This window comes from Zingiber officinale, chromosome 7B, assembly GCF_018446385.1.
Source record: "Zingiber officinale cultivar Zhangliang chromosome 7B, Zo_v1.1, whole genome shotgun sequence".
Classification (NCBI taxonomy): domain Eukaryota; kingdom Viridiplantae; phylum Streptophyta; class Magnoliopsida; order Zingiberales; family Zingiberaceae; genus Zingiber; species Zingiber officinale.
Genome location: NC_055999.1, coordinates 108,115,596 through 108,129,071, shown reverse-complemented (window position 1 = coordinate 108,129,071; position 13,476 = coordinate 108,115,596). Strand labels below are relative to the sequence as shown.

Here is a 13,476-nt window from a genome sequence, read left to right as displayed (position 1 = left end):
TACGTGTCACCAGCGGAGCGTTGTCGACCGAGGGCCCTGCGTCCTCCGGCGTAGGATGTCCAACAGACGAAGTAGCATCACCGACAGCCTCGGCTGCAAGTTCCTGAACAGCCGACTCTCCGACGGCGGGTGGATCTTCTTCGCTTTCACCCTCGTGTGAGCTGACCGACTCAATGCCCCGATTGGCCATCTCCTTAACTGTTGCTGCCTCTATCTCGGTGGCCCTCAACTTCATCCGATCAGCGGCCTTGGCGCGCCACATGATGTCAGCTGCATAAAAGAAGAATAAATCAGTTAGATCAAAAGGAAAGGGGGCGAGGAAAACGCTTACCCATGCTGCTCGGAAGCTTCGTTCAGATCGGACTTAATCCGAATATGTACAGCACACCCTCACAAAGTAGCTTATGGATGTTGAACTTCTGCCCGGCCAGTTGGTTGGTTGCATGGAGGTAGGCCGGCTGACTCTTGTATTTACGAAGGTCTGGTGGGGTTGGCACGACGGTTTGCCATTTGGTTAAGAAAACTGGCAGCTCGGGAAGACGAAGGTAAAAGTAATACTCCTTCCAATGTTTATTCGAGGTCGGCATTTTGTCGAAGAAAACAAGGCCGATCCGCGACTGGAAGAGGAAGGTACCCCACTTGGACTGTTTGGGATAGTATAAATAATGGAAAATCTTGGGGACTAAGGGAATGTCGTGCAGCCTAAAGAGGACGACCACTCCACACAACAACCTGAATGAGTTTGGGACGAGTTGGTCGAGCGGAAGGCGAAAGTAATTACACACTTCAAGGATAAACGGATGTAGAGGAAAGCGCAGACCGGCCACAAACTAGTCTCGGAAGAAACAAGTAGTGTCGGACGACGGGTCGTGTGGCTGATCGGATGAGGTAGCTAATATTAATCTATAGGCAGATGGGAGTTTGAAGTCGCGGACGAAGTTCGTTGCGTCACCCTCATCGAACCGGCTCTCCATGGTCGTATACCAGAAGCCGGGAGAGGGATTAGATGGTTGCGAGGTGCTCGCCATCGCCAGAATAGTAGAAAAAGCAAGAACCAGAGAACAGAAGGATGGATGAAAGAGAAGGTCGGAACAGTACCGAACGAACACAAATGTTGCTAGAATACTAAAGAAAGCACAAAGAAGAAGATAAAGGGCAGGGAATCCTTACAGGAAAGGATGACGGGGAGAGGAGGCGAGAGATTGCTGGGACGCTGGGAAACTGGTTCACCGGAGCACGGAGTGCGAACGAAGGCCTCTTAACGCTCGAACGCAGAAGTGCGGCGGGGGATAGCGATGAAGGCTTTACAAGGATGGGCCCGATGCTACCCAGCCGTCGGATTCAGGTCACGAGACCCAAGACCTGCATCTGGTCGTTCATTTCAAACAGCTTAGGGTCCCATCGGAAGTGACGCCACCGCTGCATGATGATGGCGACAGCGCCACGTGGTGCCCTGGCATAGGATCACATTTAATGAGCGCCATTACGTGTTCAGGGACGCATGCTCGGCCTTAATGGGAAGGATTTGTACGAATGTTGAGGGGATTCTAAAAACGTCAGCATGGATCGACTTACAACTGGCCCGGCAGCTAGCGGAAAGAAATGAAACAAGTTCTATCAGGCAATCCGCCGAACGGTCGAAGGGCGCTTTCATTGGGCCCGTGCAGAAAAACATTTACATCGGTGGTCGAGCGGCCATCAGACCACTGATCTAATAGTCCAGTCAATCGGACCTACAGCCTCCTTCGACTAGACTTGAGGGGAAGGCAAATAATCCGGGGATAAGGGTAAGGGGGCCCATATTGGTAGTGGTCAACGACACGTGAGCTGGGAAGTCAAAGTCCAAGGGGCCCGCCAATGGTTCCCACCGATAGGAGACAAGACTTGGCCTAGCAGCCGAACCAGCATACAGCCGAACCAGCATACAGCCGAACCAAACCGCAGGTCAGGTTGTTGACGCTCAGAAGGGGAGTTGGTCGGCCGAGCGGTCTATCCGCCCGGTCGAACGCCAAGCCAAACAGTGTGGCTCGTCCGAGTGTGTGGCCAAGCGGGCTTCTTGCTCGGCACGGCACGCCCCTTGACCGGATGTCGGGAGGCCTAAGCGGCCGTCCCGCTCGGCCCAGTGACAGACAAACAACACAAAAGAGGACAAAAGGGGCAGTGGGTGACATCGACCTTAAGACAATTGCCGCCGACGGGCAGCATGGTCGGCGGCCAGGTCGTACAAAGAATCGTACGGTGGAAGTTTCCACTGTCCTGTCAGGGATATGCTCAGACAGTTGCGGTATGACGTCAGACACACTTTTCTGACACGACCACTTCAGTTATGCCTTGAGGAGCGTGCACGCTTTGGGATGCGTGCACGCATCCTCCCGGGAGCCCTATATAAGGGCCTCCAGACTCCGACGGAGGTATGGATTCTACATCACTGTAGCTACAGTTCTCATTCTCATCGTTCTCTCTTTCCGTTGGAGTTGACTTGAGCGTCGGAGGGTCGTTGCTGGGAACCCCTTCCTGGCTCGATTTTGTGCTTGCAGGCTCTCGCCGGAGGTTCGCAGTAGTCGAAGGCCTACACGTCATCACCGGGAGCGCCATGTACCCAGCGTTCATCGACTCAGCACTCGGACAGGATCACTCAACGATCATGTTGTGTAATATTATGTAGGCCATCATGATATCTTTTAGTACAGATTGACAAAAATATCGTACTGGTCCATGAACAATTGCAAAGTGTGTCTGTAGAAGTCCAAATGCTCGCTCGACATCCTTCCTCATAGATTCTTGAGCTGATGCAAACAATTGCCTTTTACGACCTTGTGGTGTTGGAATGGTTTTGACAAATGTAGACCATGAAGGATAGATTCCATCTGCAAGATAGTATCACATAGTATAATCATGACCATGATTGAGTAGTTAACTTTAGGAGCACGACCTTCAGCAAGTTCTGTAAATATATTAGATCTTTCCAGCACATTGATATCATTATGTGACCCAGGTAAACCAAAAAATGCATGTCATATCCAAAGATCATAAGACGTCATTGCTTCCAAAATAATCGTTGTCTCATGTGCATGACCAGTATACATACCTCTCCATGCAATCGGATAATTCTTCCATTTCTAGTGCATGCAGTCAATGCTCCCCAACATACCTGGAAATCCTCGTTTCTCACCGACTGCAAGCAATCTAGCAATGTCATTGCTATTTGGAGACCGCAAGTACTCATCTCCAAAGATCGAGATTACCGATTTGACAAAAAGTTTCATGCTCTTTATTGCTGTGGTTTCTCCAATTCTTACATACTCATCCATGAGATCAGCTCCAACTCCATAAGCAAGGACCCTCATGGCGGCAGTTACCTTTTGTAAAGAAGAAAGCCCAAGAGTTCCAGCAGCATTTCTTCTTTGAATGAAGTATGGTTCATGATTCTCCACATTGTTAAGAATTTGAAAAAAGAGGTCACGATTCATCCGAAACCTCCTCCTGAATATATTAAGAGGATATACCGATGCATCAACAAAGTAGTCATTGAAGAGACGTATGTGACCCTCCAAAGGATTTTTCCTAATAAACACACGTCGTTGCTTGTCAAGAATGATCTATGATATCGAACTTTCTTCATCATCCAATGAATCTTCAATTAAAAAGGCAGTTATAATTATTTCTAACTCATCATCAGAAGAAAGTAGACAATCGTAATTACTAATGAAATGAGTTATTATTGGAAATTTATGGGAAAATTATAGTTGTATGAGATTGATGATATGGATAGGTATTCATGATATTATGTGATTTTATACTAAAAAAAATATGGTCGTTAGAGGAATATAGACATTGGAATAGTTGGTGCAAAATCATTAATATAGATAATAATAAAAAAGTATAGAGGAGAGAGAAATAATAATAAATAAATAAAGATATGGTAAATTATAGAGTAGTTGATGTACCATGCATTGAAAAGGGATTCTCTAAATTTAATAAAGTTGATAGTTTACCTTAAATTTTAAAGATTATTGATAGGGAAATTGATGTAGATGCTCGTAGAAACTTGGTCGGGCTATTGTCTTGTTACTTCAGTCGGTGATTAGTTCTTTTGAGGTGGTTGAGCTCGGATACCAATTGTTGGTGCAGTGAAGGTTGACAAGAAGGGGGTGAATTGTCTACAAAATAACATTCAAACTCTATCTCAATCTTTAACTTGATTAGATTAGCACAAATAAATTAAACAATAATAAAGCTGAACAATTATAGAAAGGAAAGTAAGAGGATAGTTTATTTGCTTGTTTACAACCTAAGTGGTTATTAATCCAAGGCGTTGAAGAAAGCTCGACTAGAAAGTACTCTTTTGCTGAAGGCGAAGTATCCTCTTACACGCTTTTAAGTTTATAAAAGACTAGGAAAATGAATACAGAATTTGCAGTTCAGTTGTTGTTAATTTTCTAGCGTCGGGGGTCTTTTTATAGCCCCTGAAAAAACCTATCTATAGCTTGGAGCTAGGCGCCTTCAAGTAGGTCCAAGACACATTCAATAGATTAAGTTTTATCCGCCAAAGATAAAACTTTATCTTTGACTAACGGGTATTGAAGGCGTCTTCAACAGGCTTGAATACACATTTTATGAGGCTTTGAGGGCACCTTTCATAGGTTTGGAGGTGTCTTCCATAAGGCAGATCGGTCTCCAGCTGGTCTTCTTCGCGTGGGTGATACTCCGATTATCTTGAGTTGAGCTCATCTGAATCCAACTCCGACCTCCTCAAATAGACTTCCTCCCTAGCTTCTCATCCCTTGGATACGTCATGCGTATCATTCTCATCCATCGACGTACTCTTCCACAGCTTCTCGTCCCTCAGATATATCGAGCCCGTCGACTCAATTTCAGTGCCATCTTTCTCGTCCATCGCATCTTCCGCTCGACTTCTTATACTCTTAAGTTCCTACATACTTAGACATAAGACATCAAATATAAATAAAATCTAACTTAACTCAATTAATCATATCAAAATTTTCACAAGATACATACAACTATTACTTTTTCCCCTTCGATATTCTTCTTAGTAGTCAGAGGACACAAAAACAACACACTTATCTTTCTTTTCATATGGGTTAACAATTAAAGAATAATTTATCATTGTTATATTTGATAAATGGTTTGTTGTTGTGATGATAAATATCAAAAGGACAAAATTTATGAAAATATTGTTATAAAAGTCTTTCTTGTATTTTAAAATCAGTCGATAAATATATTTAACATAACATATTTAATATTACGGAATATGTCACACCTTTGTATCTTCAAAAACTTTATCATACACTTTCATCGAAAACACGATCATACTACGTTGTTTTGATTTTTCATCCTTAGTTTAAACTCATCAGTAGCAGCAGAAGCTATAGCTTCTTTGTCTCCAATATTCTTTGGTAAGTTAGAGGACGCAAACAACAATACATTTTTATCTTCCATTTTAGTATTGCAAACTGTCTATAAGTTGACAAAGGTGAGTGCGCTCGTTTTTAACGTCCCGTCAATTCATCCCAATTTAAAATGGAAGAAATAAATTATGGATGACTATTGATCTTTGGAATAATGACTGATGCATGAGGGAAAGATTTATCTTAGTTATATCGAGATTCGAACATCAAATTTTAAATTGGCAATACCTCATGCGTTAGTCTCTAGATCATCCGAAGACTACAAAACTGTCTATAAACGAATATGCATGGTGTGGAGATGTGTATACATGACGCATTGAATAGAATCCTCTAGGCAAATGATAAATTTAAAGATAACTTAGCGATTCAAATCTAGCAAACAAATTAAATATCCGACTGTTGAATCGACCTTGCTGCCAACCATTCCACTTAAGCTAAACACCGAGACAACCTAAAGAATTAGGATGTTCTGATTTGAGAACAAAATGTTCAAGTGGCCTGCCTTCAAGGAATCAGTTTAAGTTGTTGTATTCAATCAACCTAATGGAATGATTCACCAATTTCTAAATTGAAAAATGACATTAAGGGTAAACTTTAAAGAATGGGGTGGGAGTTGCAGATAAGTATGGCAAACAGATGAACATGATATTCAATGCAAATAAACCATATGGAAACGACGGAACAACAAAAGGAATTAACCATGAGAAATCATAGAGCTCAAAAGACTAGAAGATGACACTAGAGTCTCACCTTAGCAACAAAGTTACATGTTGGCTTCAAAGATCCAAAATAAGATGGACAACAAATGGAGAAGAAACCGGCGGATAGTTTTCAAAAATTACAATAAGTAGACAAGGAAGATTATGGTTCATAATCCTGACAATGGAACACCACCTGTATCTGGTGCTTCCAATTTCCTCACAACTTGCTTGCTAGAGATATAAGATTATCATTGAACACACAATTTTCCTCACACCAAGAGGTGAAATGCCGGTTTTGATCATGAGGTCTAGTTAAGGCACAATTTTCACTAGTAAAACTAAGGACACCACTTTACTATTTAAGACACCATTAAAATTTCTCATGTAATAGTTTTAGGATTCTGTACACAATTGAAAGTAAAAGTGTTTAATGATACATTTTAACTTATAATACTGCAAAGACTGAATTAATCTAACAGGTGCATGAGCTTCCAAGACATGGTATGCAGTCCCAAGTCACTCTGCTAAAGGCCTCTATACCTAGGGCTCCAATAAAATTGGAGCCATTATTATTACAAAATTTTTTAAATGTATGAGTATTTTCATTAAATCTTTAATGGCTAAGAATCATAATATTGCATCGGACAAACAGCAATAACACTGTGCCAATGTTCCATCACGGTGCACGTGCATGTGACGCTTCAATCTTGCTCCAATGATACTTCGATTTCCACTCCTCATCTACCCATTCCACCTATCAATTAATTCAATATTAATTACATTATCCTAAAATTCTATCTACCACTAAAATAGAAGACCCAATTTCACTTTTTTTCCATCCCATTTTGTTATATTTTTTTCTCGTTAATATTTTTTTTTCACTCTTTTCTTCTTCCTTGAAATGTTTTTTATTGTTATATGTAAATAATAAATTATAGATGGAATAGACCTTTGAAAAACTGGATTATTAACAACTACATGAGAATTTTCTCCCACATTTTTTATTTTTCAGTACAAGCAAAATATCCTACCATCACAAACCTGATTTATACAATTTTAAAATCATAAAATATGAACATAGAATCATAGATTTTTAATATTTCTAAGTGCACTTATATGATTTATTATATACTTTTTAAGTGCATAAATTAGATTTTTAAATGCATTTATCTGGATAAATTATATACTTTGTCCAGATCAATATGGTGTTACACTATAGAATTAAACGGACTAGATTGCTACCTAAGAATTATGGACAAATGACAATCTTAATATGAACTCATTTTTTTAAAATATCATTTATTTATTATTATATTAGTGTTACGTGATAGTCAAATTTTAAAATATCATTAAATTAAAATTACATGACATAAATTAAGTTTTATTATTCATTTAATTCTAAGTAATTTTATTTTGATAAAACAGTAGAAACTTATATTTTTTATTATTATTTTAATATAAATATGTCTGTTAAAATATATAATTCTAAATATACAAAATGTGTACACAAATACATGGTCTAATTTCTTTTTTTATCTAGGACCTCGTGGAACTTGAGATGTGCATATTCCTTCAAATATTTTGTTAGAACATGACGTTCCCATTTATAAAGCCATACAAAGACTAGAAGAATTCATTGTCAAAATGAAAGTTTAAGTCATTGTATTTCCAAGAAGAAAAAAAAACTTCATCCTTTTTTCTTTTTCAATTACGTTTTCGTATATTTAGCAAACTATTTGTGAACCAAACAGGTAATAAACAATTTGTGAAGCATTTTGAGGATTTTAAAAATTTTAAGGTATTTTTTTGTCAAAAAAAACAAATGTGGGCTTAAATGAAATTGTCCCGATTACAGACATTTAATTGGGCAAGTTTGACAGTGGGTAAGCCTAATTAGTTGATCTGCCACAAATTAATCAAGCCAATAAATAAATGGGCCAACAAATTAAATTTCTAAATCTACAAATTTTATTTGTTTCTGTAGACAATTGCTAAAATCTAGTTCTAGACTTTAATGTACTATTGAATCTGTCGTGATTTTTTTTTTAAATTTAATAAAAATTTTACAATATAAAATAATATATATATATATAACACAAACCTGAATATCTAAATTAAGACAAAAATAAATAAATTAATAAATATTTAAAAATTTAAGAAGAAAAGTCAAAGTGAACCATATCAAAAAAAAAAAAATACAAGAATTTGAGAATCAAATTACACTTTTTAAAATAAATTTATAAATTAGTGGAACACCTAAAGACGCTTCTAGCTGATCTCCTTTTATAACTTTTGTTTTCCCCAAAGGTCATATTTATATTTTAAAAGGAGGAATTTACGTGTTCTTTGTAAATTAAAGAATTAATTAGTCAACGTAATTAGTCATATTTAATAATACATGGCAGATCTCATTCATATTATTATTATATATATGTATGAATCAAAATTGAATATTCTGATTGTTCAGATGTGTGTGCAGTCACTGAATAGGATTTAAAAAATGACCTTTTTATTTTAGTTTAAAAATATTTGGCCAAAAATCATCATGTTGCACTAATTTTCTTAATTTCATATTTTTTTTAATTAACCATCAAATGTGTTTCACACTCTAGGTGAGATATTGTACATGTAAGAATATTTTTTTTTATAGGAAGAGCAAGTTGACCAAGAGATGGTGAAATGATTATTAATTAGGACGCTCACAACATTTGACCTAGCACGATGTCAATATGCATGCGATGTACTTGACATTCCGTGTGGATGTCGAACCTAACATATAATTATGCCGAGCATAATTTAAACGGGAAGACTTATAAGTTTTAGATGTTAATTATTAGAGTACTTATTAAATGATCAAACCTTCTAAATTTTTTAAATAATGATTAATTTAGTAAAAATGCACCTAAAAAATACTCATTTAATCTTTAAAAAATTTAATAACTTTTCTCTATTTTTTTTTAATGAAAGATAAATGTTATATATATAAATGAGAAAATAAGGTGTACAATGTTGACCTTAGATAGCTACTCATGTTTGAGGAATAATCACCCTTAAACATACTGCAGTCTTTTATATTATTGTTTAAATATTCGAAACATATAAAATTTAGATATCTCGATAATAATATGATATTATATACTTTAGATCTAAATTTTTATATTTTTATTTTTATATTTTATTTAAAAAATCTCATATCAATAAATATATTCTTATTTATAAATTCATAATTTTTTTCATTAATATAAAATTTTATTTATAACCATTACAATCGAATACAGCCGCCGTCTAATCCTCCTCCATAATAGGCCAACATCTAAAAAGCAAGTGCTCCCATGTCCTGTGTAGACAGCTGTCTGTGCACCAACATCTATAGTTTAAAGGCTTCATAGTTCTCGGCCTCCTAGAAAAGGTGTATGCTTTGCCACTCCAACCTACCCCCTTCCCCCTGGTTGAACCATCTTGTAAATTGGCGCCTTGGAGTCTTTATGTCACTAGTTGAGGCTAAAAAACTATTTCGTAGCATTTGTAGTTGCTTCTTAATCAATGGAGAGTCTCAATGCTCTGTTGTCTATCGTGCCCAAAGATCCATATCCTTCAAGTATACATGATGGATCCATCTGATTCCGAGAACATTAATGTTCTCCTTGTCCGGTATTCTCCAAATTATCTTAGCCAGCAATACAAGATTTCATGCTTTCAAATCTTTAAATCTCAGCCCCCTTTCTGCTTTGACTTGCACTACTCTACCCTTGCTATTAAGAGGTGCTTCAACGTCCACGTGAAGAATATGCAAATGCTATAGATTTGATCAATGACCCTCTTAGTATTATTGGTGTAATCGAGCTTGATAAAGTTGACCAAGTTAGTTAAGCTCATATTTATTTAAATTTGAATTTTGATATTTAATCAATATGTGAGAGAAAGTCTAAGTAAATCACAGAGGATCGTCAAATACTTGACACAGACGATAAGTCTAAATAGATCACGAAGGATCGAATACTTAGCACAATAGAAAAGTTTAAATGGGTCAAATGTTGACTGAACACATACTTGGTGATCGAAAGTCTAAAGAGAATGTTGGCAAGAAAAAAGTCTAAGTGAATCAAAGGTTGACTGAACACTTGTTGATCGAAAGTCCAATGGGAAAGTCGGTAAGAGGTGTTGAATACGATTTTGCAAACCAAAATCTTGGTGTCATCGATCGTTGAAAGTCAAGTTTGACTTCAAAATCGAAATCTACGTTTCGCGTAGATAAATCTGAACAATTAATTTGCTCAAAACCAATTACAGGTGAATGAGAAATTAATTGTTCAAAGATGTGCTCAAATTAACATTAAAGAAAAAGATCGGGTTTTAGTCCCACATCGTTAACCGGTAAGAGCCAACGTTTCCTTATATGTGTTGCTGTGTTAATGTTATTAATACAAAAGCACAGGTGCTCTCTACCCTTGGGTGAGCCCGCCACCTGTGCAATGGGCACTTTGTTGGTGTACTTTGCACTTTGCATCCTCGCGAGGAGCTTTAATTTATGCTCCAAGTGGCGGTGACATGACATGGTCGGGTGACGCCACGTGGCGATGATGTGGCATGTCGGGTGACGAGGCTGTGCATATGTGGCACATGACTGTGTAGAGAGCAATGACTGGATTGGGCGAACAGATGGTGACTGTCGGATCAAAGATGAGGACAGATCGCAAGTAGATGCGATCTGGAGCGTCATATTCTAATCTGGCGTTGAAGAGGAAGGCTTAATCTGAAGCGTCGAATTAAATGTTGAAATCTGACGGCTGAGATCAAGATGAGATCTGAAGAGTTATAACTCTTCATATCAAGGGACTAGATCATATCAGAATCTGAAGAGTTACTGATGGTTGAGATTAAAAGTCATCTGAAGAGTTATATCTCTTCAGATCTGATGCCTGAGATCAAAGAACCTTTAAAGGGTTATACCCTTTCAAAATGAACGATCCAGTTCAAACCAAGGGTTACTTCTTCACCCAATATAAATAGATCCCTCTCCTTCTTGGATTTCATTCATTCGAAAAGCATTTGTATTCAAACCATTCGCCCATCTCTTGCATAAGAAGAGTCCAAAAAGCCTACGAGAAGGTTCCTCGGTCTTGAAATTTGAAGTGCTACTATTTCGAGACGTTATCGTTGTATCTTGGGAATGAATTGCTGCTATCCGCGAGCATCGTAGCGGAGCAATATCGTTTTACAGAGAGAGTGTGGAACACTAGCCTCGACGACGACTCAGTTTGCTTCCTCCCGGTAGCAATCTCCCGGAAGTCCCGACAGTCGACTAAAATCAACTATGTCAAATACCGAGGAGCAAATCCAGAGGTTCGAGGACCTCACAATCGTAAAATGATATAGGCAAACTGATTTGGCCGGGATCAACGACGTACCAACCGCCATCTGTCACGCTGAGAAGCCGGAGAAATTCAACGGAGCCGACTTCAAAAGATGGCAGCAGAAGATGCTATTTTACTTAACCACGCTGAACCTTGTACGATTTTTGCGTGAAGACCCGCCAGTCGCTACGGATGATAATTTCAGTAGTAAGGCTGCTCGCGATGTGTGGTCACATGGTGACTTCTTGTGCCACAATTACGTTCTTAACGCGCTGGACAATGCACTATATAATGTATATTGCATGATAGAGACGACCAAATCTCTGTGGGAATCGCTAGAGAAGAAATACAAAACCGAAAATGCCAGACTGAAGAAATTCATCGTCGGCCGATTTTTGGATTTCAAAATGGTGGATTCCAAAAGCGTCACGTCTCAAGTCCAAGATATGCAACTGATAATGCATGATCTGGACGTCGAAGGAATGTAACTAAACGAGTCGTTCAAGGTTGCTGCGATAATCGAGAAACTTCCTCTATCATGGAAGAATTTCAAAATTTACCTAAAGCACAAGCAAAAGGAGTTGGGACTTGAAAACCTTATCCTGCGGTTGTGAATAGAGGAGGATAATCGAAAATTATCTGACTCTAGAGGAACGAAGCAGACAGTCAACGAGATGTCCAACCTGACGGAACCAAAAGCTAAGAAGCCGAAACAACTGAAACAGAAGGCTCAAGGCAAGAAGTTCAAGGGCACGTGCTACAATTGTGGAAAGTCAGGACATGTCCAAGGACTGCAGACGCCCGAAGAAGACAACCAAGAGGCAGAAAAATCTTACGAACCAGGTCGTAACTTCTGCTAACATAGATCTCAACACCATGGATCTCATTGCGGTCATGTTTGAAGCCAACATGGTGGACAACCCGAAATAGTGGTGGATTAATACTGGAGCAACCCGCCACGTCTGTTCTAACAAGGTGATGTTCTCTAAGTACACCCCGATAAGTGGAAGAAAGCTCTATATGGACAATTCCATGATGTCCCTGATTGTTGGACTCAGAAAAGTAGTTCTAAAAATGACGTCTGGGAAGGAGTTAACTCTCATTGATGTGCTCCATGTTACCGACATAAGGAATAACTTAGGTTTTGGATCAACACTTGTTAAAGTCAGATTCAAAATAGTGTTCCAGTCCAACAACTTTGTACTTACGAAGAACGGTGTCTTCGTAGGAAAGAGGTATTTGGAACAAAATTTGTTCAAGATGGTTGTAATGACTATACACCGTGATTTTGATAGTCATAAAATAAAAGCTTCCAGTTATGTTATTGAGTGTTTCAATTTATGGCATGATCGGCTTAGGCATGCCAATAATAATACTCTGAAACGTCTCATCAAACTAAATTTATTACCAAACATCGATGTTGATGAAACACACAAATGTGAAGTGTGCGTGGAAGCGAAAATGACGAGACTACCTTTTTATTCAGTGAAAAGGTCGACGACTCCTCTAGAATTAGTACATAATGATCTATGTGACTTAAGATTCGTGCAAACTAGAGGAGGTAAAAAGTACTTCATTACTTTTATTGATGACTGCACGAGGTTTTGTTATGTCTTTCTTTTAAAAAAGTAAATACGAAGCTCTAGAAGCTTTCAGAACCTATAAAACGGAAGTTGAGAATAAACTTGATAAACGAATTAAAATAATTCGTAGCGATAGAGGTGGAGAATATGATGCACCGTCTGATGAATTCTGTTCAGAATATGGAATTATCAATCAGACAACGACGCCTTACTCATCTCAATCGAATGGTGTTGTCAAACTTAAAAATCAGACACTAAAGGAGATGATGAATGCTTTGTTGATAAATGCAGGCTTACCCCAGAACTTGTGGGGGGAAGTCATTTTATCAGCAAACCACATTCTCAACAAAATCCCTCACAAGAAAAATGATAAAATACCATATGAACTATGGAAAGGTCGTGAGACATC

General features: G+C 38.3%; 1 protein-coding gene across 1 annotated transcript; it reads right to left on the bottom strand.

The window, feature by feature from the left end:
- Positions 1-2,631: 2,631 nt before the first annotated feature.
- LOC122004655 lies at positions 2,632-3,347 on the bottom strand. The gene is made up of 2 exons (XM_042559508.1): positions 3,152-3,347; positions 2,632-2,867 (listed from the first exon to the last, which is right to left on the bottom strand). The coding sequence occupies exons 1-2, from the start codon at positions 3,345-3,347 to the stop codon at positions 2,632-2,634; spliced, it is 432 nt and encodes a 143-aa protein (XP_042415442.1).
- Positions 3,348-13,476: the final 10,129 nt, after the last annotated feature.